The following is a 26,334-nucleotide window of genomic DNA, read 5'->3' as shown; positions in this document are numbered from 1 at the left end:
GGGGGGGGGGGGGGGGGGGGGGGGGGGGGGGGGCAGGAGAGGCTTCGGTAAGCAGGAGAGGCTGGGAAAGGCGCAGGAGAAGTGGATCAGGAAGGGGGGGTCAGGGGAGGCCCCCCCTTAGAGAGGCGCCGCTGCCCAGACCCTCCTCCCCGGCCCGGCCCGGTCCCCAAATATATTGTTCCCTGTTGGGCACAGCAAAGGAAGCCCGTCATGATATTGCTTGGAAACGGAAGACGAGACGAGATAGACGGACATAATGGTTAGAGCTAGGAGGGGCAGGGGGAGCGACCCTCTCCCTCCGCCACAGGCAGCCAGCAGCCATCCATCCTGCGGGGCCTCGCCTGGGGGCTCGGGGCAGCGCCGGGGCCTGTGTGTGAGCTCGTGCTGGTGAACCTGGCGGGGATGCTGGGAGAGGGGGCACGTGGGGATGGGGGGAAGGGAAGTCTGTCAGAGTTCGAGGGACAGACATCGGGACAGAGGGCTTGCCGCCCGTGGGGGCCTAGCAGGCACCAGCACCAACCCTAGAGAGATCCTAAAAGACAGAGACAAAAAGAAAACCCCTGCCCCAGCGGAGCCAGTGAAGTCGGTGACGTGCCGGCAGGAGGGAGGAAGCAAAGATGAGGTGGTTAGGAGGCAGGTGAGTCTTCAGGTAAAAGCGGCCCCACCCCCCTCCCGGAAGCCATCAGATCGAGCCTGCAGATGCCTAGGACAGGCCAGGCAGCCATTCTCTGCCCCCTTGGTAGGGTGAGGAAACCGAGGCCCAGGCGGGGGCAGGCACTGGGCTTGCCACATGGATGGGAAAAGGTGGGGTCCGGTTTTGACCCTAGGCCCCCCCAGTCCCAGGCCTGGTTCAGTCTCACTGGCTCTCCCTCTGCCCCACTGCCCTGTTTGGCCCTCTCTGAAGGCTGAGCTGGCTGCTGGGCCAGGCTCTCACGGTGGGTGGGTGTCAGGAGTGCAGGCTCAGCCAGTGACTTGCTGAGTGATCACTGGGAAGGCCCTTTGCAGGGCCCTCGCTCCCTGGGCATTGGGCTCCTCTCCTATAAAACATGAGAGGAGAGTTTTTCATGTCTTTTCCGTATTCTAGGTGAGGGAGGTTAGAGACATACCCAAACCTGCCATCCTGCCTATTCCGCCATCAATGGCTTCTTGGGAGCTCTGGAGGGCAGGCCATTGGCTTGGCCAGAGTTGAGTGTCTGAATCATTCTATGGCAAAAACCAGTAACTGGGGTGACCACCAGGGCAGGGGCCTCTGTCCTCAGCTCCTGTCCCAAGGCCTGCCTCTGACAGAGCTGCTTCAGCCTGAGAAGGAGGAAAGGTTGGAAGTTCCCTCTTAGATCTCTGGGCATGGAGCTAATGAATGGTGCATCCCTGCCCCCCTCCCCTTCCGTTTGCCTCCTTCCAGTCTTTTCCACATTTCAGGGCTGCACTGGCTTCCTTGAGGTGACCCTCCCTGACCATGTGCACTAATCACACTGTAAGTCCATGTTGTTTTCCCCAAAGGCCCTCTATCTCCACTGGGGACCAAAGAATTACAATCACAGACCCCCCCAAAGATGGAAGGAATCGGCGGAGCAGGTCTAGAACTGAGAAACTCACCCTCATGAAATGACTCATTCTGCACAAGTCCCAATCTTGTTCCCTATAACCTCAATTTCTGCTCAGAGGTCCTAGGAGACCCAAGGTAAACAGAGGGAGGAAAGTGCCTGATTGCCCTCAGTGAATCTAAGCCCCTGGGCCCAGGTGAGCCCCACCCAGAGGGTCACAGCCTCCCAAATCTAGAGCTGGCTGGACCCAAGAGGGAGAAGGAGGCCCAGGAAGGTGGACTGAGTGTCAGAGGAGGAGTTTGAGCCCAGGCACTGTGCTCTCCTGGGCATCGAGCTTCTCTGCCTGGATGACTATGGGAAGGACTGGGGAGAGCAGGTAGGGAGAAGGATAGATGGCTCCATTTGCAAAAAAAGGGAGAGAACTAAAGTGAGATTGTATTGATTTCCTTGAAAAAAAAATCTAGAGCATATTATTGAAGGGGTGGTTAGTGAATCTCTTGAAAAGGAAGCCATAGATGGTGCCTAGAGTACTTGGCCTGGAGTCAGAAAGATGTGAGTTAAAATTTAGCCTCAGACGCATCCTCGCTGTGTGACCTTGGGCAAGTCACATAACTTCTGCCTCAGTTTCCTCATCTACAAAATGGAGAGAATCTATGCACCTGCTTTCCAGGATTGTTGAGATGATATTTGGAAAGCACTGGGCAAGCTTCCATGCGCTATGTAAGTGACAACGACAGTCCTTGGGATTTTCATTGTAGTATTGACCAGAGCAGGTTAATGTTGTCACTGGTCAAGTCATACGGACCTCAGTGGCTTTTTTTCACAGGATTTGCTTTTCAGTGTCCTCCCATGGAATTCCTGGGTTAAGATCATTGGGTTTAGAGCATTTAAGGCCCTCATTGCACACATGAGGAAACGGAGGCTTGGCCAGAGCCTCCCAAAGGCACTGATGGGCTCCTCTTCCAGCCGCCTCCAGGACAGAGTGGAGAGGTGAGCTGGATGGCAGTAGACGAGGAATGTCCCAGGAATGGCTGGAAGACCAGGAGGAGCAGGTCCAACGAGTCTGGCAGAGGGATTGATACCAGTCCAGATGGTGGTCTCCAGGGAGGGCCACAGGGCTCATCTGTTCATTTGGTAGCTTTACAGGTGACCCCAACCCCAGATGTGAAGCTGTCCAAAGCACATGGACAGGACCCATCTGGAGCGCCTCCTGTTAGGGAGTAAGCTGGAGGGCATCCAGGAGAGGGGACCCCATGGGGGTGGGGTGAGGGAGGGACCCCATGGGGGTGGGGTGAGGGAGGGGCCCCGGGGCCACAAAGGGCTGACGACAGACACAAACGGGTGAGCCCCCTGTCTGTCTGGCTCAGGCAGGTTCAGTGTGGGGCAATGAGGCAGATTCCAGGAGCAGAGAGCTTCCGAAGGAGGAGATGTCCAGCCAGGGAGGTGTCAGTCACTGAAGGCTCAGCCTGGGACTATCCTCAGCCAGGGGAAAGCATATTGGAGCTTAGAGGTCAGGTTAAAAGGGCGTGGAGACAGCCCACAGTGGCAGGGGGCAGGTGGCCATGGGAGGGGGTGATGAGTGACCTCGATCACAGCCACACAGGCATCACATGGCTGTCACCAAGCTGCCTTGTGGCCCTGCCTGGGTCCTGGGGTTGGCTTCTAGCCATCCTGCTTAGCTGGGGCATCTTTTGGAGGTGCTGGTGGGGCCTTAGATTGTGAAGGGGCCTCTTGGGAGTGGGGCAAGTGTTGGGGGAAGTGGGCAGTGCAGGATGTCCTACCAAAAGCCCACCAGGTCCTCTGGGCTCACATCACTTCACAGGAAAAACAGTGGGAGACAGAGGTGATGGACGACTCTTCCTCAGTATGCCTTGTGTGGGGGTCTTTCTGCAGCACAGCTCAGAGATCTCAGGAAGGCAGAGAGTGTCCAAGGTGTCTCAGGTGCTAGTGGTCAAGCTGAGGTTGGGTACAACAGGGATGGACCAGCCTATGCAAGTGGCTGGTGTTCTTGGTGACACCAGCTCTCCTGCTGGCTCTCAGATCTGGTCCTTCTGTGTGTGATGAGTTCAAGTGAGCTTTGTGGAGGCTCAGACCACTCCCCATGGCATGGACTTCTCTCTTCGTCTCTGTCTCTGAATCCCAAGCTGAACGGGTCAGTGCAGGGTGTGGCCCAACTCCAGGAGGGACCCTGGGCCAGAGACCCACAAAGGAAACAGACACTTGGAAGGGGAAGCCTGAACAGAAATTGGGGCCTCAGTCTCCTCATCTGTGAAGGCAGGCTGCTTGGTTTCCTTCAGGATGTCCTCCATAATTGCCTCTGCTGGGCCCACCATTAGGGCTCCCAATGGAGTTAGCATGGTGCTGGGTGCTGGGGGCCCAGAGACAGGTGTGACCAAGTCACAACCTACCAAGAGCGGGGGAGAGCAGGGCTTTGGCTCAGCATTTTTGGAAGTTCCTCTGGCTTTGCCATTCAATGCTCTTGTCATTCATCGACCGCTTTCAGAAACCACTGAGTTAGGAAAAGACTTTTTGTCCAGGGAAAGATTTGATTCATTGTGTGGGCTCTTTAAAGATCATGTAAAATCAATTTACATGTTTAATTAAATGGCATAATTAGAGTTCAGCAAAAGTGTAATTTTTTTTTCAAATGAACACCCCATCTTTGGCCTTGGACAGTTGGCTCTTCAGATGGCCCTCACATACATGTTTTCACATGTGTGCTGACACATGTACATGCTCCTTCAACACAAAGGCTCCTGGTGACCCTTCAGGCCCCCTCTGCCTTCATGGACACAGTCAACAGAGCATCACTCCAGCCTCTGGACCAGGGGACCCCTACTTCTGCTTGGGAGGCCCCACCGGGGGCTGGAAACCTCTGCACTTCTGCTCTCTGGATGGGACCATCCTCCAAGCAGAGCCCATTGTGGCCTTCCAGCAGAACAGGTGCTTCAGCTTTCCCAGCCCCCAGCTCCCTCGTCATCTCTGAGCATGGTCTGGGTCTCCTGGTACCACCTCTGGTGGTGACTGGAAAAGGGCAGCCTGGCATACTCATGGGTATGGTGCAGGGGCCATTTTGCTGCCCTTCCTTGGTTTTCCCCCTTGGTGGGTCTAGAGCCTGGCTGTCCATCCATCCCAAGCTTTTTGCTTTCTCCTGGGGTGCTGTCACTCACCTCACTGGCCACCTTCAGGGGCAGAGCAGCCCCTAGGGTTCAGATTCTTCTGTTCCTTGGCTCTGCATGCTTTGCTCCTTCTCTTTCCAGACCCCAGTCTGGGTCCAGTTTCCACCTGCCTCCTTGGGAGCCTCTAGTCTTCTTTCCTGGTTATTCCTTACCTCAGGTCCAGGCATCCGAAAGAGCCCCTTGAGACCCTGAAAACGGCTTCTCTAAGGCTACAAAGAAGACCCATGCAGTCAGTCCCCCAACACATCCAGCAGAAAGCTAAGCAACAGGTTCCTCACCTCAGAGCTGACCTGCCTGGCCTCCCTGGCATGGGCAGGGGTGCTTCCTGAACTGTGACCAACAGCTTGGCACCTCATCTGCCTGGATGAGAACCCCTGGACTCCTCAAGCAACCTCAGGGGGGGTCTTGTCTAGAAGCGTTCAGGCCTCTCAGTCTCTTTCATGGGGTCTGTTTTCTAGGTCCTTCTTCCATGTCCCTTATGGTGCTCAGAAATGTTCAGTAATTCTTACCTGGGTCCTGGGTTCCAGTGGAGACAAGCATGCACAGTGACCTGTCTCCCCAGGTGGGGCCAGAGTGTCCTCAAAAACTGGGCACTGTGTCAGCTCACCTGGCATCTGGCCAGTGCCCCCTTGGCACATGGGGGATGAGGGAATGCCCCTAAACCTCAAAGAAAGACAGTGCATGATCTGGGCCTCATCCAGACCTGCATCTCATGGCAAAGCTTTGCCTCCGTGATGGGACTGGCCTGGAGCTCAGTCCTGGGAGCTGTCTGCCCATTCTGTGCCTTATTCTGGCCTCTAGGATGGGGCTGAGTTCCATGGTCTGGCTCCACGGATGGAAGCTGAGCTCCATGGTCTATCTCCAGGATGGGGCCAAGCTCCACATTCTAGCTCCAGGGACAGGGGCCAAGCTCAGGGATGGGTCTGAGCTCCATGGTCTAGCTCGAATCCCTTCTCAGGGAGCCTCTGGTTCTGGCCTCCAGCTCCCTCCAGCTGCCGCAGCCAGTTCATACTCAGCTCTGCTTCCTGCTTATCCACACAGTTTTCTCTAGCTGAAATGGCCTCGTTTTGCCCCAGTCTGCCCAAGCTGGACTCCTCTAACCTCTGGGGGCAGCAACACCAGCCCTTGCCTACTGATCTCTGAGACCACTGTGGCAGAGCCAGCAGGAGAAGCCCCCCTCCCTGCCTCATGTCCTCAGGGGGAAAAAGAATCCCTGGATCCCAAGCATATGGGGATGAGGTAGAGGGAGACTAGTGACTCTGGGAGGCATCCTGGGAGACTTGGGACTCACTTGATCAGCAGGAAAGGAGTTGGCTGGGGTCCCTGGAAGGAACTACCCATGTCCTCTGGAGCTCTGGGCCCACTGGTCTTCCAGTCTCATCCAACCACTCTCCCAGGAAAGTTAGCCTCTCAACCATAGCATTACCCTAGAAATGCCTTTAGGGACTACACCTCCTTTTTCAGGGGCTCTTGCCAGCCTGAGAATCTGAGCTCATCAGAGCTGGAAAGGACCCTGTTGGTCACTGGGCATGGCCCCTTTGTTTTTTCAAGAAGGCCCATGTAGCAGAGGTGATATGTCTTCCAAGACCAGCCCTACTCCACCCCTCTGACCCAGTCTCCTGAAAGAGACTCCTCCCTGGCATCCTTGCCTCCACTCTCTCCCCAGACTCATCTGGCTAGATAGCACTCCCAGGGCATTACTGCTGGGCTCTTGGATGGACAGTGGCCCATCAGACCAAGTCCCAATTCCCTTACCTCCTTTAGGAGGCATTGTTGAAGGGGAAGGGGCAGATGGAAGATTATCTAGGCTGTGGAAACATGGTCTTTGAGGGAGGGAGAGGGAGAGGGAGGAGTTAGGAAGAAAGAAGCCGAGGGAACGGAGGATGGACAGCAGGGAATAAGTCCAGGGAGATGGAGAGACAGAAGGACAGGAGGGCAGTTGTGGCAGGAGGTTCTGGTGGCCCCTCCACTTCAGGGCTCCTTTCCAAAGCAGAATTAGTTACTGTCCTCCCTGGACCACTGGCTTCCAAGAGTCTCCTTTTCTCTTGTGGGTGTCATCATCTCACAGTCTTGGGATCATTCTCATCTCTTTCCTTTCCCTCATCTCTTATGTCCAGGCCTTTGCCCAGTCTTGCTGACCCAATCTCCACAGTGTCTCTTGTATCTGACATCTTCTCTCCACTCCTAGGGCCACCATTCTCCATCAGCCCGTCACCCTTGTCACCCTTCACCCAGGCTGGTCTAATAATCTCCTGCCTCCTCCAAGGCATCCTCCACAGAGCTGTAGATTGAATCTTCCTAAAGCCTGGCTCTGACCAAGTTGTTCCTGGGTTCAAGATGCTGTAGGGGATCCCTACTGCCTCCGGGATCAAATGCAGGTTGTTTTCTTTGGCCTTTAGAGTCCTCCACAGTCTGTATCCAGACATCCTTTCTAGTGCTTAGCACAGGACCTAGTACATGGTAAGCACTTAAAAGAACCTTCCTTCTTTCCTTCCTTCCTTCTTTCCTACCTTCCCTCCCTCACTCCCTCCCTTCCTTCCTTCCTTCCTTCCTTCCTTCCTTCCTTCCTTCCTTCCTTCCTCCCCTCCCTCCTTCCTTCCTTCCAATTAGGGCAGGGACCTTAGAGAGAGTGCATGTTTTTCCCTCCTCAAATTACTCATCATCAACTCATCTTTGTACAGGAATGCATCCCCCCTGAGGGCAAGGACTACTTCATGGCTGCCTGTGTTTCCCCAGGGCCAAGCACAACCTTGCACACAGTAGGAGCTGGATAAATGTTGACTGAAGGGGGAAGAGTGAAGGGAAGGAATGGGGAGGGGAGGAGAGAAGGCCCAGCACCAGAGTTCCCCCTCCCAGTCAGACAGAAGAAAGAGATAGTCCAGTTCTCCTTGGGGTTGGGCCAGCTCTGCCCCCTTCTGAAATGTGGATAATGCCATGGCAGAATGACATTAGAGGAAAGTCACATATATCCACAAGAAACAGGAATGTAGAGCTTAGCTCAGGACACAACCGTGTGGAAAGGAGACATTGGCCAACGGGCCACCCTGAAATAAAAGGCAGTCACTGGGACGTTAGCTGGAGGCTGGCAGCATGTTCTGGGCCCGGCGTCTGCGGGGAGGGTGCTGCAAGGCAAACGTCCAGTGGTGTTAATGTGCTGATGTCGGGTCAAAGGGACTGGTGGGACCGGTCCCCCCTGCTGCTCTCACTCTCCAGGAGGGCCCCAAATAGTGGCTGCCTACAATCCTCTTCCAGGACAGGAAGGACAGGAATCGAGAATTCGAGTGAGATGGGTAAAAACTGCTTGCATGCAAGCAAGAGGGTCAGCCTGCTAGAACTATCAGAGTATGGGGCTGGAGGCAGAGGGAGAGTGAGCAGCACCGAGGGAGGATGACTGATGCTCGGGGTGAGGGTGGGGCGCAGGTCTGTGTCCTGATGCTCAGTGGGGTGGGTGGTGGCTGTGAGACCTTGGTGCCAATCCTCTGACTCCCAGCCTGGGCCTAGAGACAAAGCCGTCCCACCCCTTGGGACCTGGCCCACAGTGCTCATGGGATGAGCAGTGCTGAGGGAGGGGGCAGGAAGTGTGGGCGAGTGGGACGTGGGGCCTTGGGAGTGAAGATAGTGTCCCTTCCATTCTGGGGTCTGGCCCCTTGAGGCTTGGGCTGTTTTGGGGAGTGAGGTGTTTGCCTTCAGCTGAATTAGGCAACAACTGCCTGTCGCAGTCTGAATCTGGGTCTGAGTGAGTGATGGGGGATGTTGGGAAGGGATGGATTGGAGGCGGGCAGGGCCCCCTCTGAGGAGGCGGACAGCGTGGCTGCTGGCTCTGGGAGAGGAGAGTCACGCTTCGGGACCTGCAAGAGAGGGGGGAGAAAAGCCACACAATGCGTCCTACAGAGGAGCAGACCAGATCGCGGCTGGAGGGGAGCAAACCTTTTGATCAGGTCCTTGAGATACAAGCTGCAGGAAGCTACCACATTTTGGTGGACTTCAAACACTTTGCCGTCAACAATAATTTTCAGGTCTGTGAACTCTTTCGTTTTCCGCTGCTGGTTCAACTCCTTCAACATTTCTGCAGAACAGAGAAGACAGACAGGCCAGGTCCCATTAAGGTAAGGGGTCGGCGGCTGCATGGGGGGGCTTTGCTTCTGATTTTTTTGGGGGGGTCAAGAAGTCGAGAAATCAGAAATACTGGACACTGTTTCTTGGCAAGACTGACTCAACACTGACGGCCAAAAGGAGTCACAGACAGAAGGTGTCAGACAAGCAGCAACAGAAGGAGCCGGGGAGTTGAGAGACCCCCCAGAACCATCACTTTTGAAAAGCAAAATAACAACGAGCCACTTACATTTGAAAAGATAAAAAATAAACAAGGTTCCACACAGATAAATCAGAAACACAGAGGTGTTCATTTCCATGGATAGTCAAGCCCACAGCCGCTCCCCACCCAATGTGGCAGCATTTCTCCCACCAGATGGGCATGATTGCAATGGGTTGGGTACCTGGTCAAACATGGTGTGAGGATGCGATGGGGACTGGGGATGGTGCAAAGCCAGCATGGCTCATGGGCGAGCACGGCAGGGGCATCTGGCAGCAGCCGGGGATGACCTTTCCCCTATAGCCAAGCCCACCAGAGCCATCACCACTGGCATCCCTGGCTTTGTGGGATGTTCTGGGGTAGGGCTCTCCGGCATCTCCTCCCATTTCTCAAGGGTGCCTGGGGTGTGAACTTGGGTCCATTCTGGTTTTTAGCTCAAAGGTATCCTTGCTCCTGCAGTCTGAATAAGCCCTGAAAACTGCAGTGGAGGAGTGGGAACGAAGGAGTGAAGGAGGAGAGGAACAGGGCAGCAGCAGCAGTACCTACCTTTGCCTGGCATCCACAGCACAGAAAAGCAAATATTTGCCTGCAGGTCTCTGGCCCGGGAGGGGATGTGTTCATCCTCCCCCGGGAGGGTAAGGCACCCATCTTGGAGGCTTTCCTCCAAATGAGTGGGAGTGGCCTTGGCTGGGAGGAGGGTGGGAGGGAGGCCAGGCTGTATTGCGGCAAATGGCCAGAGACCAAGATGTGGCAGGACTTGTGCCCACAGCCTAGTTTTCTTTCACCTTCCCCACCCAGTAACCAAGTCCTATCAAAACTCATGGAATCAGGGTTTGAATGTGCCCTTCTCTATCTTCCTAGTGTGGCATCACCTTCCTGATGTCATGGTCCTCCTGGAGAACACAGGACACACCACAACCTCTCCTTTCCTCTGGTCTCCCCAATTCACACAAGGTAGAGTACCCTTACCTGTGGGTGGTCTCCCCAAAGGAGGGTAAATTTTGATTGCTGAAACCTCACAAGATATCTTGGGGCTTATGTGCTAGACTTCTTTCTTAAGGACCATGCCTTCAACCCAAATCACTCATTGATTGGCCAACAGTAGGTCCCAGCCCAAGCCCCACCTGGTCATTGTTGGGGCCCAGATGGCTCAGAGTGAATGTAAGTAGCAGCTGTTTCCATTTTGACCAGAAGACCCGAGGATCTTCCCCTCCCACTGATTTTTTTTTTCTGACTACATAAAAGAGGCCATTCTTTGCCTTGTTTCTTACCTAGCCTTAATCACTGAATGGGCATGCCTCAGGTAAAATGAGAACCTTAACTAAAAGTAAAGACCTTAAGTTAAAAAGGCCAAGGTCCCCCACTGCATCCTGGGCCGTTTCCAGTCGTCCTGATCTCTATCTGACCACTGGACTCAGAGGGCTCTGGAGGACACAGTGAGGCTGGTGACTTCGCACAGCCCTCCCTCACTTAAATCCAATTCACTTGCGAGTTATGACATCACCTCCCGGATGTCATGGTCCTCTTTGAGAGGGAGGGACAAACAGCATTAACAGTACAGACATCCCTGGAGGTCTCTCACCTGGATTTTGTGGACACCTCCTAACTGGTCTCTCCAATCGTTCCCCTCCCTATTCATCCTCCACAAGCTGCCAAGATGAACATCTAAGCCACAAGTCTCACTCAAAGTCCATCAGGAGTGTCTGGGATTAAGTGACAATTATTTGTATGTGTGTCTCCTTTCCGCCAGCACAACATGAGCTTTCTCTTCTGTCTCCCTCGTAATGACCAGCCTAGGCCCTCACACACAGAAGGTATTCATGGACACCTAGCTCAGAGGCCATTGAGGCCAGCCCCTTCATCTTACAGATGAGGAAACTGAGGCCCAAAGAGGGGAAATGCCTTACTAAGGTCACAAAGGGAGCAAGCAACAGGGGCAGGGTCTGAATCCAGGCCCCCGACTCCTGAGCCATCTTCATTCTGTGGCTGCATCAGGAGATGACTAATGGTCTATACTGTTCTCAGGCTCTCTGTCTGCTTTCTGAGGACCAGCTGGGCAGCCACCTCTGACCAAGGAAAACATAAAACAGGTCTGGGTCTCCTGCAGCCCCTTCCCCTTATGGCAGAAGAGAGGGGGAGGGGGGTAGGACTCACCTCCTTTACTTGGCAGTTCTTTAATAGTGAGATCTCTGTCTCTCTGTGAGGCTGAAAATGAGACCAAAAGCCCCCAAAAGCAACAGCTCAAAGGAGGGCATCTTGCCAGCTCTTCAAGGAGTTGGCCAGGTTGGTTCTGCCTGTGGTAAAAGGCAATAAAACCACGGTGAAGGTGTTTTCCTGACCCCTTCAGGTTCCTGAGAAAGCAGGCTGCATGGAAATGATTTGCCCAGGGCATTCAATGCAAAAACAGATGCCTATAGCCACTCAGGCCAGGGCGGCTCAGAAACTGGAGAGAAGGCTCTAGAAACGGTACCATCGAAAACAGTGGAACTGACTCCACCTTAACAGAGACCAAAGGACTGGCCATTCACTTAGTTCTGTGTGCAACCTGGTCATCTGTGAGTTAGAGGAAAGAGCAAAACCAAGACAAGCTAGAAAAAAAGGGTAAAGATGAAAAGAAGATACGGTGAGAAGGCACAGATGGCTCCGACCCAGTCAGTTCAAACAGGCTTGTATTGTCCCCAGAATGGAAATGGACAAAGGAAGAGACGCTGACTCTGATCACACCCACATTCTAGGAAGTTTGACCGGTATAAAGCATTTGTCACGATGAAGAGGCCAGAGAGTGGAAAACAGCCATCACCTGACCTTGTAGCCAAGCAGAAAGACATGGAATCTGATGGAAACCCCAGTGCGGTGTGTAAATGACTTTACACAGAATGGGGAAAGATGGGAGAACATTTCTAGTAAAACTATTTCATAAAACAGTGACAAGTCAACAAAGGGAAAACAAGCCTAACTAGTGCAAATCATCCTGAGAGCAGTTACAGGGGAAACTGGGAGGGCAGCAAGCAGAGGAAAAAAGGAACAGATCTCCCAGGCTCTGCCCATCATCAGTGACGGTCGAGCCCCAAGGCTCTGGGGCTGCCATGTCAGTGCCAGATGGTGTGGAGTCGGAAGAAGGGGGGCCCTTGACCCCACAAGGCTCTCTCTCCTCTCTCCATCCCTCTGTCTTCCATGCCTGCAATGCTCTGTCTTCTCACCTCCTGCTCCTGGAAGCCCAGGTTTCATGGAGGCCTCAGCACAGGCACAATGTTCTGCAGGAGGCTTCTCCTGGTCCTGCCTAGCAACTTCCTGCAAGATTTCCTTTCATCTGTTTTTTATTTGTCTATACTCTTCCTAGGTGTAGACAAGACAGATTGTTTTGGCATACTGTCTCACTCATTACAATATGAACTTCTCCAGAGCTGAGACTGTCTGGATTGTTTCGATATCTCCTGTGCTTAGCTGTGCATTTTAAGAGGTAGAGAGGCATCTAAGAACAGGCAGAGGGTCCTTCTGCCCTGGTCAGCTTCTCCTTGAGGGTTGTGCTTAGGTCTAACATCACCACAGGAAGACCGCAGCTCTCCTCTTGGACCCATCCTCCACTCAGCTGTACCAGTGGACTTCCTTCATGCCCAGTTCTGACCAGATCACACCAGCTCCTGTGGCTACCTGTTGCTGCCAAGATCTAACCCCAAATCCGGTGCAGTATTTAAAGCCCTTCCCAGCCAAGGGGGGCATGGCTTGTCTATGAGTTGGTCCGTGAAAGGGAGAAGAGACATATGATGCTGGCTTGAGGGGATGGTGGATCCAGTAAAGGCTGTTAAGGATGGGGAGATGTGGGTTTTGTGGGCATCTGGGAAGTAGCTCTTACTGGAGAGAGACTTAAGGCTGAGTCGGGGGGAAGATGATGGAGGCTGTGCCCTGCTGGATTTGGCCCTGGCATGGAAAAGGGCTGCAGGGACCAGAGGAAAGGAGAGTGGGGGATGCCTGTGGGCCTGACAAGTGGGAGAAGAGGAGAGTGCGTGACAGACTGCCCCTATTTCCTTGGTGCAGAAGGAGGTGAGGTGAGAGAATGAGCAGGGGGCGGTGTAGGAGGCTTAAGGAGAAGAGAGAGGATCTGCAACAGATGCTGTTGGTGCGGCAGTCACTAGGGAGGAGTGAAAGGCCTGGCGCATGGTAGGGAGGGCCTTGCTGAGGCTGGGTAGGAATTTGTAGCTGATTCAGTCGGCCCAGGTGGGCGACTTCCTCATCAGCAGTCAGTGACAAGTGAACAAGAATGGAGGAAGCTGATGGGGGAGGGAGCCTAGGGTGGGGCTTGAGAAGGGAGGAAGGAAGAGAGGGAAGGAAGGAGGGAAGGAGCAAGGGAGGGAAGGAAGGGAAGGAAGAGAGGGAGGGAGAGAAGGAAGGAAAGGAAGGAAGAAGGGAGGGAGGGAAGGAAGAGAAGGAAGGAAGGAAGGAAGCAAACAGGAGGAAGCCAATGCTTATTGTGAGTTCCGGGGTTAGGGTGACCTTGTAGCATGATGAGGTCCAGAAGAATGTGACCAGGTGGAAAACAGAGCCATGTGATGAAAAGAACTCACACTAAGATGCTGGGGACAGATAGCTCCTGACCTACTCAGGTGCTCACATTTTTAAAGAGGCCCCTGCTCATGCCAAAGACGAGGCAGCACCATGGAGAGAGCCCGGGGCCCCGCCTGACCTCGGATGCTGCCACAGACACTTGCTGCTGGCTTACGCGCTGTCTGCCCCCATTTTCTCTTCCGTGAAGTGGAGGTGCTCACAGCCTCCACATTCCAGGCTTGCTGTGAGGATCCAATAGGACCATATTTGCAGAGTGATTTGCAGCCCTCAGGGCGCTATCTAAATACGATGATTATCTAATAAAAGTGCCGTCTCTGTATCTGAAGCACTGAGAACTGTGCCGGGCACAAAACGCCGCTGACTAAATGCTTGCTGTGGGGCGATCAAGGATTGTAGCCCCTGTGGGCAGGGAGGCTCCCCACCCCCCAGGTGAAGCTGCACTTAGGGGGCAGAGCAGTGAAAGATCCACTAAGGAAGGACTGGGGGAGCCCCTTTGTGCGTCTCTGCCCCCCATCTCCAAGGCTGGCCTTACTGCTCTTCTGCCCTGCCCATGTTGGAGTTGGGTCAAGGCTAGGCTGCTAGGAGAGGAGAGGCAGTGGGTGACCCTGGGGGAGCCACTCTCCTCTGGGCCCCCTTCCCCATCTGGTAAATGATGTGTTTGCTTTGTGGCTGTTTGGATCTTTGCTCCTCCTCACAAAATGGAGTTGATCTGGGGAGTCATTTCCTCTGAAAATGTCACGAAGGGCTGCTGAGGTGACGTGGGGGCTGGAGGTCTCCAGATGAGACAACTCCAAGGACCCTCCTGGCTCTGGCGTTCTATGAGGAATTCCACAAACATTGCTTTTTTGACAAGTGAAGAGCCACAATCATCATTGTAAAACGTTGGCACTCAGCTCAGGACCTCTAAGCCATTTGCTGTAATCCAGTGTGCCCGTGACTTTGTCAGGACTGCGCCACGGCCTGACCCTGAAGACCCCTGAGAAGCCTTCCAACGTTCAGTTCTCTCATTGTATTACCAGCTAGCTCTCGAGTCGACTGAGCTAGAGGCCTCCAATTCCTTCATTGGCTCACCTTTCTCAGATGTCACAGGCCCCTTGGGTAGAAAGAATGAAAGAAGAGAAGACCAGGCAACAATGTGATGCAATAGGCTACAATCCACCCAGGCAGGTGGAGGACTCAGATGATGCTTTCCAAAGATATGGAGGAACTCTGACTCCGGACCATGTCTCTGTAGATCACGGCACTCGTCTAGACACTAGAAGCTTGTCTTTCTCTGCTATAGGCAGGGCAGGTCCTTGCCTTGATGTCATCTTTTGGGGGATGAAGGAGAAAATGAGAGGAAGTCCCATCCAGATTGGAACCTGCCTAACAAGGAGGAATGGGCTGATGGAAGCATCAGGAGCTTCTCAGGACTGGGCATTGGCAGTGCCCTGGGTGCTCTGGTCTTCTGAGGGAGGATCGATGACCCCACTGTCTTGTGGAGTTCCACAAGCTAAGTTGGCACTAAGGGATAGGAGAATGCCAAGGACGCTTTTTGAGGACCCCCCGGAAAACAAGCCTGGGGAGGGATGAAGGGTCCCCAAGGATGTTCTCAGGAAGTGAGCATGTCCATGTCCACCCAGCTCAGCCTAGTGGGTCAGCTGGGTGTGTCCTGGCTTGTGGAGGAGGGAGGGAGCAGTGTGAATGCCTGGAAAGGGAGGGCAGGCCAGGGCTGCTGTCTAGGGAGACCTTGGTGGGATGGCCAGAGCCCGGGTCCTGGTCACAGCCTGTTCCTGCCAAGCTGTGAGAAGCCTGCCTATGCATGACGGCCTACTCTTACTTCCCAGGAGGCTTCCTGAAACCATGAGAAAAACCAAAGATGCCAAAACATCTCCTCAGATGGCCCTAGAATGTGCCGCTGTGACATGCCAGCTGAGCCCATCTCCTGGGTCGCTGGGACAGTTGGAAGTTGGAGAAATCATCTGGACCTCTCTTGGCTTAGTACTGAAAGCTGGAAGGGGCGAGTAAGCCCCTGGGGTCTGTGGGAGGGGGCTTATGGGCTCTAGTCCATTGGGCCACACTCAGGGCAGAGAGAGCAGCCACGTGAGGGCCTGCATGTCAGGGCGCCGATGGAAGGCTGAGCCCCTTCCTTAGAGGGCGGTCTGCTCAGGGCACTGAGGCTTATGTTGAGTTGTCCTACGGCCCGAGCCCCCGTCCAACGAGCTGTTAACTGGAGGCATGAGCATCTTCCAGCTCATTCTTCATGGGTGGTGGGTGCTGGGCTGGGCGGGGGGGCTTTGCACCTGAGGCACTGGTTTTTCCCTCTCCTGGCAATGTCAAGAGAAGCCTGGCAACTGTTCCCATTCACTGGGTGAGAGTGTTGAGGAGGGGAAGCCCCTGAAACCAGTTTCAAATCTCTGGAGCCTGGGTCTGTGCTTAGAGGCAGGGCCAGATGTGCTCTCTGGGTCTCACCCGCCCCTGGACGGTGACACTAGGCGTACTGGGTCAGGAGGGCTCCTGCACTTCCCCTCCTCCTCCCCTCTTCTCTATTCACACAGCTGTGGCCTGCGGGGGGCCCTCATCCCCTCTCCCCCAGACTAACCCACTCTGCCTCCAGCCCCTCCCTCCACCAGCTGCCAAAATCCTTCTCTCACTATGTCACTGCCCGTCTCAGAAGGGCATCTTTGTTTTCTTACTGTTTCTGGGGTTTCCTGCCAAGATGGCCTATTCAATGTGCCATTTCCCACCCCCACACCTTTGCCCAAACTGTGCCTCCTCAGCCCGGCCTCTACCTTCTATAGGAGGGCTTTCCTGAGGTTCCCACCGACTAGTGCCTTCCCTTCCTCCAGTGACCTTGTGCCTGGACTTTGTTAGGTCACCCTGTGTCCATTTCCTTCCAGCCTCTTCACCCCCAGCACTTAGATCAGAGACAATTCATGTCAAGCATTTTGCAAACTTGGAAATGCTGATAAATGCTTGAAGGGATTATGGGGAGGATCTTGATTAGAGCTTGTGGAATGGAACCGAATTTGGAATGGTTTTGTGGGGCTTTTTGGGGGGGGGTCCTAATGCTATTTGCGAAAGCGTTAGCCTCAATGGGTCTGTGCTAGTCTCCCACCTGCCCCCAAGAGGGGCTGTTGGTTTAGGTGGCCTCTTCGGGCCCCTGCAACTCTCCAGAAGAGAGCAGAGTGTTTGAACCATGACTCCTAATAGGCAGAGAGAACATTGCATCAGAGTCAGAGGACCTGGGTTCGAATCCCGCCTGTAGACTTATATGCCCTCTAAAGATCACTGTCTATAAAATATGGGCATTGGACCATTGGGGGCTCATCTAGGGGGCACCATAGTGCCCAGAGCACCAGATCTGGAGTTCAGAAGAGCAGAGTGCAAATCCAGTCTTAGACGTTGACTCATCGGGTGACCCTGGTCAGGTCACTTGGCCTCTGTCTGCCTCAGTGGTAGAAGGGGTTAATGAAAGCTCCAAGGCTGAAGTGCCTGCCATAGATCCCCCTGCTGTGCCCCAGGAAGCCAGGCTTCATTCATTTCCCACCTGCAATTTGGAACATCCCAGATCCCCCCTCCGGCCATCCTCAGAGGAAGGAAACGTCAGATTCTTAGTTTTCTAAAAAAAATGAAGAAATGGATATTCTGCTCAATGCATTTAAATTATGCTCATTATGGCAGGCAGCCAGGAGCCCGCCTCCACGGGCCAGGCACGAGGCCGGCACTGACCGACTGCAAATACTAGAGTGTTTCCAGACACCTTTAGTTTTCAACTGATTAGTTTTTAAATTAAAGTAGCCAATTAAGACTCCAGCCCCGTTGGTGACTCACTGAACACAGCCTGGTGGGCAGAATGGGGCATGCCAGGTAAAGGCACCCATGAGGCCCTGCCCCCGGGGTGGGAGGGGCTCTACCCGGGTGCCAGGTGGGAGGTGAGAGGGCCCATCTGCAGGCAGGTTCTCCCGGCCTGTACTTCAGCATTCAGAACAGCAGAGCAAGGGTAGCTTCGATGGGGGGAGTGGACGGGACAGCTCCTTCCAGGTGCCCTTTACGACCAAGCATGGAGCCGCTGTACAGCTTTCAGGGGCAGCACCGGTGCCATCCCATAGCCCACAGGTACGGAGAAACCTCCCAGTCATTTGACAGGAGCTGTGAAGGGTGGCACACACATTCCTGGGGCCTAGGAATGACCGCACACAGCTCCTGCACTCGGGTAGGGCCCAGAACCAAGCCTGCCCAGGAGGCCCATGAATGGATCTGGGAAAGCAGCTGGCTGGCCTCTCAGAAAAGGCAGCTTGATGGGGGACTGGCCTGGCCTGTTTCTGACACCTGTCCCTCCTTGCCCCAGTCCTTCTACCTGCCCACGGAGCCCCTCCTGGCCACAGACTCACTTCACCATTTTTCCCCCTCTGGGGCTTTGGGTCAGTTCTAAGAAGGGCAGGAGAAATGTTGAGGTCTGCACTGCCTGTCGTGTAGAGAGGAAGAGGCTGGGGCCCAGGCCATCTCTTTCCGGCCTGGGCTGCCTAGCTGTTTTGGAAGCCTGGCAGGAGACAGAAACCAGGTGTCGGGGTGGGACCGTCCAGTGGCTAGAGCTCAGTGTCTGTGAGGTTAGAGACAGAAAGCCTCGGTCTGCCCAGGTCTGTGACCCCCAGCAGGGGACCCCTGGGCCCCCAGGGCAAAGGGCAGCTCACCCCCTTCTGAAGGGCCGGGACAGGGCCCCCACCCCTCCCTGGGATGGACTATCACAAAAAGCCCTAACCCACCACCCAATTCCAACAAAACACCTTCTAGCAGTTAAAAAACCCAAGGATGAAGGAACTGAGGCCTGGCCAGCCAAGAGGGCTCTCAGCTCCGAGGCCAGTGGCATCTCACACGGGATTTCGCCAGCTCTGGGCAAGTGGGGGCAGAGGCCCCAAAACAACCAGCTCACTCGCCCAGCAGAGAACTGTGTGTGTGGCCTGTGTGAGGTCTGTCCAGGGCCCTCTGGGGTCTGAGGTCTGCCCGCCCATCTGCAGGCTGCCTCAGGCCTCACCCTATAATTGAGCCAGCCTGAGTAGGCTGAAGGGATGTCAGAGGGGGCCAATCCACTCCATTGAAGCATGGCCAAGAATGGGGGAGCACCTGAAGGCACTCCCTGTAAGCTTTCTAAGGAAAGGGCAGCTCAGCATCCAGGAGGCCTCGGGGTGGCAGGGGGGCAGCCTTGGCCTCCTGGGGCCTCCTCCAGTCCTCTCCCTGTCTAAGGTCCCACTGCTCTTCCTCCAGGCACCTCTCCAGTCTCCTTCCTGCTGCCCCTCCCTTAATCCTTTGTCCCCCCCCCTCTGCTGGTCTCCAGCCTCAGAACTTCATCCCCAACAGCTGCCTCCTTCCCTGGCTCCAGCCCAGCTGAGGCCCCAGTCCTGACAGACCCTAGATGGGCAGAGGCCTCGTGGGAAAGGCCCAGCCATGGCGGGGAGGGCTGTGAGACCTACCTTTGGGATGCCACGGGTCTGTGAACTCGTACTTCCCCATGCCAATTGTCCGAAGCATCTGGACGTTGTGGCCCTGGGCAGAGTCTGTGGGAGGGGCTGCGGGCCCTGCCGGCCCATTGGTGGTAGGAATGCTGCTGGACAGGGCAGCCACAGGCACAGAGGGTGGTGGTGGTGGTGGTGGTGGTGGCAGGACCGGGCATGCCATGTGCCCATTGCCTACAGCCGTGGGGCCCGCCCGGGCCACTGGTCCCACGCCAGGCATTGAGGTTAGGCTCAGGGGCTGGCTGCCGCTGTACAGGCTCTGACTGGGCAAGGTGACCACCAGGCTGCTCAGGGGCTGCGGAGGCTGCTGCTGGAGTTGGTAGTGAGCGGGCATCAGTGGCAATGATGGGGTCACCCCAATGACGGGGGCTGGGACGCTCACGGCGGGACTGAAGGTGGGAGGCTGGGTCATCCCGTAGCTGTGGGCAAGGAGGGCCGGCTGGCTCCCGGCGGTCACCGCGGTCACCCAAGGCGTGGTCCCTGAGACAGAGAGGGGGTCGCGCATCAGCTGAACGCTCCTTTGGACAAAGGCCTACAAGCTGCCCTTTCCTCTGTGGGCAGGGGCCCCCAGGCTCAGGCGGAAGGGCCACATGGATCCTGGGCTCAGGAGGCTCCTGCGTGCCCCCCAGGATGGTAGAGGGGCATGAGGGGAGCCCCCCCAGCCCTGGCCCATCTGGTGAGGGTGTGGCTCACTCTGTACCTCAGAAGAGGATGGTATCGGTCGGCCTGGGATGGGGGGTATTCCAGGCAGGATGGGCTGCCTAGCCTGCACCTTGGAGGGGCTGCTGGAGGCGGGAGGCCCAGGACAGGAAGGAGGGAGGCCCTGTGGGGTTGTTGTGGCAAAGCCCTGGGAGATGGGGGAGCCCGTCTGAGGGGACTGGAGAAGGCAGCCAAGGGTGGGGGACTCTCTTCGGGCCTGGGCAGACCCTAGGCACCTTCCTCCGGCTGGCCTGCTTTCCAAGGGTCCTCCCTGCTCTAAGCCTGGTGGGCTCCAGTCAGATGGCGGTGATCTCTCTGCCAGTACCCTGGAGACAGGGCAGTGTGGCAGCCTGCTCGCTGGGCCCAAGGCCATGTCCTGGCTCTATGACCCTACTTCAGGACTCAGTTTCCCTCCCTATAAGTGAGGGAGGAGGGTGCCCATGGGACCAGTCTCAGGTCCTCTGGGTCCCAAGGAGATGGTGGGGCCTGGAAAGAAGGGACACAGTGACACGGGTCTTCTTGGGGTCCCCATGCTCCCCTGAAGGAGCGACTGTGGGCTGCTGGGCCCCGGGGAGGCCTTTCTGCCACCACAGCTCTCCCACTGGCCCCTCCCCCCCACTCCTCACTGCTCCAGATTTGCCTTCCAACCCCTCCCCCCACAACAGAAGGGTGCCCCCGTCCTAGCTGCCAAGATCACCTATGCCCGTGGCTTGTTCCATCTGACACAGAGCACTTTGCAAGCCTTGAAGGCCGTAGGTGGAGGGCAGTTCCCAGAGAGGAGGGGGCTCCTCCCTGCCCCCCAGCTCGGTCTGTGTTCCAGGGCCAGCTCAGGCTTCTCCCCAGGCTCCCCTGTCTCTGGCTCGGCCAGTCCCTTTTCTAGGGCCGTGGGCTCTGGTGGCCCTGGGCTTTTGGACCTGGCACAGGTGCCTTATGCTGGACTTGCCTGGGGGTGTCTGGAGTGTAAGCTCCCTGAGGACAGGGGGGCTCCAGCACTGGGCTAGGGCCTTGCCCCCTGCACAGCAGGGAGGGCCAGAAAACCTGCCTAGTGGTGAGAGTCATGCAAGGGGAAGATGGGAGGCCTTGGCAGGTAGTGAAGTCCTCATCCCTGCAATAGTCTGGAAGCCCACTTGTGGGTGGAAGAGCTGCCAGGCCCCTTCCTGCCCCGAGGCTCTGGGATTCTGTGCTTGAACTCAAGGGAGATCAATGGAATGAGGTGTCTGGATGGGGGACGTGGAGTCAGCAGTGACACGGCCAGACACGGCCCGAGAAGACAGTGGCCGCCCACGCTGAGAAGGCAGCTTCTTGGCAGCCCCGGCCTCCGTGACACCAGGACACAGCCGGGTGGCTGTGGGAGGCCCGGTGCTGAGGCTGGTATTTGGGCAGAACCCTTGGAAGGAGGGAAAAAGAGGAAGGGGCCAGGCAAGTGAGCTCTGAAGGCCAGAGAGACGCAGCCGAGGGAGCGAGGGAGGGAGGAGAAAGGGCAGAAGGGAGGGCCGGGGGGATCCAGCACAGGCTGCTGCTGCCCCTGTATACCTGGGTTCTCACTTTCCCGAATCTGCTTGGGCGGGGGCTCGTCCGTGTCCCAGGGCGTGGACTGGTTAATGGGTGTCTGCCCCCACCGGACACTGGTCGCTAAGCCTTGTGATGGAGTCTCTACCTTGGAGAGGCCAGGGACCTGTAGGGGAAGAAAAGAGAGATGCCCCCTGGAGCCTGCACACCTTCTACCTTAGCTGGCGGGTCCGGACAGGCCCTTCACACACACACTCACTCACACTCACACACACATATACACTCGCACACTCACACTCATACACAAACATGCTCACACACACACTACACAATCATACACATACACACTAACACTCATACACACTCACACACACACTACAATCATACACATACACTCACACACACTAACACTCATACACACTCACACATACACCCACCTACCCATACACACACACTCATACACATACATGCTTACACATACACTCACTCACACATACACGCTCATGCACTCACACAATACACCCTCATACACATGCACACATACACATATACTAACATACACACACACTCACAATACACACACTCTTACAAGATACACTCACACATACACACACTCTTACACAATACACTCACACATATACACACTCACCCATACACACACCCTCACAAACATACACACTCACACATACACACACACTCATGCACTCACACACACTCACATGATACACACTATACATATACACACATACACATACACTCACAACACTAACACTCCTACAAACTCGCACACACACACCCATACACACTCACACTCATACACATACACGCTCATGCACTCACACAATACACCCTCATACACATGCACACATACACATATACTAACATACACACACTCACAATACACACACTCTTACAAGATATACTCACACATACACACACTCTTACACAATACACTCACACATATACACACCCACCCATACACACACCCTCACAAACATACACTCACACATACACACACTCACATGATACATATACACACATACACATACACTCACAACACTAACACTCATACATACTTGCACACACACACCCATACACACACACTCACACACAATACACACTCATACACTCACTCTTACACAATACGCTCACGCATATGCAGTCATACACATTCTTATACAATATACTCACACATATACACACACTCACACACACACCCATACACACACTCACACTCATACACATACACGCTCACACACTCACACAATACACCCTCATACACATGCACACATACACATATACTAACATACACACACTCTTACACAATACACTCACACACATAGACATACACTCTCATCCCCCTGCAGCTGCCTCTCACTGGCTGGATACTCCTTCTCTCCTGCCCCATGAGCCCACCTGGGATCCCCCCTCAGAGAAGGACCAGCCCAATGGCGCTATGGACATTAGGAGTACCATACAACAGCCCAACAGGAGAAGAATGGTCACTGAGGCTAGTGCCCACCCCTAAGGAGGACCATGTGGAGTCGTGGAGGGAGCCGAGGATCCCCCCATAAAAGAGGGTCAGTAGACATGGACCTGGGAACTGGAAGGCCAGAGAGCTGGACAGGGCAGGGCTCCCCAGGTCGGCCTGGCACCATCCAGACAAGGGCAGGCCAGCCCAGCCCATCTCCTTTTTGGACAGACTGCCTTCGCAGCTGAGAGGAACGCTGTGGTCTCAGCTTACCTAGGCTTTAGCAAAGCTCTTCACACAATGTACCCCTCCCCACTTCACCCTGTTTGCCTCAGTTTCCTTATCTGTAAAATGAGCTGGAGAAGGAAATGGCAAAGTCAGTGCAGAAAACCCCCAATGGCCCTACCAAGGCCCCCTCTCCCGATGCCTCATACAAGGCAAGGCTTTTGGGCAGAGCTCAGTTCTGTGAAGGGGCTGAGGCCATGCAGCCAAACCTCCCCTTCTATGGAGGTGAGAGCAGAGACCCAGAAAGGCAGCCACCCCTCCCCCCCCCCATGATTCAGACCCAGGTCTCCTGGCTCCCTGATGCACCAGCCAGAGGGTCCTTCTGGGGATGCTGCCAGGGTCTGGGTTTCTTCATCACTGAAGGGGCTTCACAGTGCTCAGGAAGACCCTGGCCCTTGTGCATTTCAGGAGGTCAGGCCCATCTTTCAGACTGGGCTGTCCTGGGAGGAGAAGCTACCAGCCCATCCCTGATGCCTCTCCCACGACCACATAGTTACTGGGCCTAGACGTGGAATTTCATCTGGACAGGGAACTTGCAGTGAGGAGCTTGGGCTCCTGAGGTAGACCAGCGCTCTCCTGTGAAATTTGAGGGATGCCTTGACCATGGCACCCGCGGTCTGTAGGTCTGTATCTAGGCGATGCTCCCGCTGATGGCATGCCTGACATCACAAAAGGTCACAAAACTGCACACTTCACCTCATCTGACTCTGTGAGGCAAGGCTTCCCATTCTGCAGATGAGGAAACAGGCCCTGTGAGGGCAAGGCTTCTCCAGCATCACAGCACTCATTAGCATTGGACGTCTTCCCCAGTGGAGATTGGGACGGCCAGACCCCAATGCCACTACCCCCTTTAGTAACTGGCCACGGAGGATGTCAAAACCACTCCAGAAAACCCTAAAGTAAGGCTTCCCGTGACACACCAGAAAGATGAACTTTGTGGCAAAGCCGAGAAAGGTGATGAAGAAATGAGACAGAAAGCCAGTGGGCAGCGCACCCCCCGCCCTCTGTCTTTCTCCCTCTCTCTCCATCCTTTTCTCTTTCACGCGGGCAAACATTCAGCCTGGGGAAGAGCTATCAACGACTTTCTTGATGTTCATGGATGTTTAGTCCTCCCCCCCTCCCTCTCCTGTGGTCTTCCTGGCCCCAGGTCGGGTCGGGTCGCCATACATCAGTAAAAGACTCAAGCTTTGTGCATCACTGGCTTCCTCTGTCAGAGGGACACCCTTCACGGGAAGGGAGGGGAAGCTGACTCCTCTCCGCCCTCAGGGTTTGCTCAGCCCAAAGACGACCAGCAAGTATTCAGAGTGGCTTTCTGGCCTCATCTTGGTGTGCAGGAACCCTGGGTCCCGAGAGAAGGGGGCACACTCTCTGAACCACTCTGTTGCTGCATCATTAGCATCTGTGTTTGGGAGCCTCAAACACGGCCCTGGGACAGGCTGGACACAAAGACCAGCCGATCCTTGCTGTGGTTCTTGTGGACATTACAAGCAATCGCATAGACCAGCCTGCTTCTGTCCCTGGCCCAGAGACATAAAACCACCTGTCCACCAGGCCTGTGGCTGCTTCTCCTGAAAAAAGCAATTTGTAGGAAAGGAGTTTCACCGATTTATTTCTGAGTAACGAATCCTGCCACCCACCTTCTCCACCTTGATCGGGATGTCAGCACGGCTGCCTGGCTGCCCAGAACAGCTGGGTAGGAATGCCCAGCGGTGTGGTCATCTCTGCACTCACCCACTCATCAGCTGGCACTGCCAGCATGAATGGATCCCCTGGCCTTCCCCATGTCTCGCTCTCACCCCTGCTGGGCCAGGAGTGGCACAGTTTGTGGCCCAGGAGCACAGCGCCTGGTGGGTGGCCTGGTCAGCCCTTCCCCAGACGAGGCTGGCAGGGCACTGAGCTCATACATGTTCCTGGGCTCCTGAGCAATGAGATGCTAATGTATGCCCCATTAATGCAGGGCTGTCTTTCAGAGCTCTGGGGCCTCTCCAAGGGTCACATTGGCTGCTCCCCAGCTCCTCTGGTGACTGAGAAACAGCAAACCCTCCAGAGGCTTCATTTATTCTTAGTCTGAGACCCCGTCCCGAGGAGGGCAGCGCGAGGGGTTAGCCCCCTGCTGGGCCCAGACACACGCCTGCACACGCCCCACAGCTGCCCGCAGCCTGCTTGGGAGGAAGACCAGTGGTGGCCAGTGAAGCCCAGGCTCAGGGAGAGGAGATGCCCCTCCCATGCTGGGTGGGTGTAGTCTGAGGAAGCCCCCCCTTTGTGGGCCTGAACTGTGAGCTCCCCTCCAGCTCGCACCAGGCCCCTGGGGGCGGGGTAGAGCATCTGGGATAGTCAGAACCAAGGAATCCATTCTTGCAAAGGCAGCACGAAGCTGTGGGGCCACTCAGGCCAGGACTCTCCCAACACCCAGGGCCATCCCAGGTCAAGGGCAATCTCTCTGGAAGGCTTTGAAGGGGGTGCTGAGGTGCTAACCCAGATACAAAGGTCGAAACCAGAGATCTGCAGTCCCCTCTCCCTTGGAGATTCAGTGACTGCTGTAAATGAGGGTCCCCCTCTCCTGGGGGGGCAAGGTGCCAGACACGGCCCCTGGATGGGCTGGAGGAGGGGTTCAGACGTCCAGGGACAGACCTGTGGGGGTGGCTTCCCTATTGGAGCAGCCAGACTGGGAGGCCGAGGACTGCCTTCCAATCCCAGCTCTCCCTCACGCCTTTGCCTGGACAGACCCCCTGGGAGACGTCCCTACCTCCGACTCTTCCTCCCTCAGCCTCCAAAGGGACCTTCCCAAAGCACAGGTCTGACCCCATCCCCTCCTTGCACCAGGAGCTCCTGGCACATAGCACTGGCCGGCACACTGTCCTGGCCCTTTCCTCCTCAGCCTTGGCCGGGTGGCTGGGGAGAGGCTGTGGGACTGGGCCAGGGCCTGGCAAGTCGATGCTGCTTCTGCCGGCTGGACTACTGTGACCCCCGTGCAGGGCCTGTAACATCAGTGACCTTGGGAGGCAGCCACCACACCTGCAGGGCAGTGGAGAGAGCCCAGGCTGGCTGCCAACAAGCCTGAATTTTCATCCTCCACCTTGCTGGGTGACCTTGGGTGAGTCACCTTCCGGCTATGCCTCACTTTTACCCTCCGTAGTAGCTTCCACCCAGGGCAGATGGGAAAAGATGCTTGGGGAAGACCCCTGGGCAGCAGGAGTCTTTGCCTCAGTCAGTGGTCCTGCTGCCCTGAGGATGGGGCCAGGGCATAAGATTCCTCCTTAGGCCTGGGGTCATCAAGTTA

At 55.5% G+C, this 26,334-nt stretch overlaps 1 protein-coding gene across 2 annotated transcripts in view; it reads right to left on the bottom strand.

The window, feature by feature from the left end:
* The window catches only part of KLHL29 (kelch like family member 29), a 189,971-nt gene that overhangs the window by 19,979 nt on the left and 143,658 nt on the right, over positions 1–26,334 (bottom strand). For both annotated transcript variants that reach the window (XM_069097328.1, XM_069097329.1), the window contains 3 exons: positions 21,323–21,464; positions 19,049–19,570; positions 8,651–8,789 (listed from right to left, as the gene is read on the bottom strand). In XM_069097328.1, the coding sequence (XP_068953429.1) occupies positions 8,651–8,789; positions 19,049–19,570; positions 21,323–21,464 (803 nt within the window). The remainder of the gene's footprint in view (positions 1–8,650; positions 8,790–19,048; positions 19,571–21,322; positions 21,465–26,334) is intronic.

Source organism: Petaurus breviceps, unplaced genomic scaffold (genome assembly GCF_028583685.1).
Source record: "Petaurus breviceps papuanus isolate PSGF00001 unplaced genomic scaffold, PetGlider_PUasm1.0 356, whole genome shotgun sequence".
Classification (NCBI taxonomy): Eukaryota; Metazoa; Chordata; class Mammalia; order Diprotodontia; family Petauridae; genus Petaurus; species Petaurus breviceps.
Note: the sequence above shows the minus strand (reverse complement) of the source record. Positions and strands in the feature narration are given on the sequence as shown.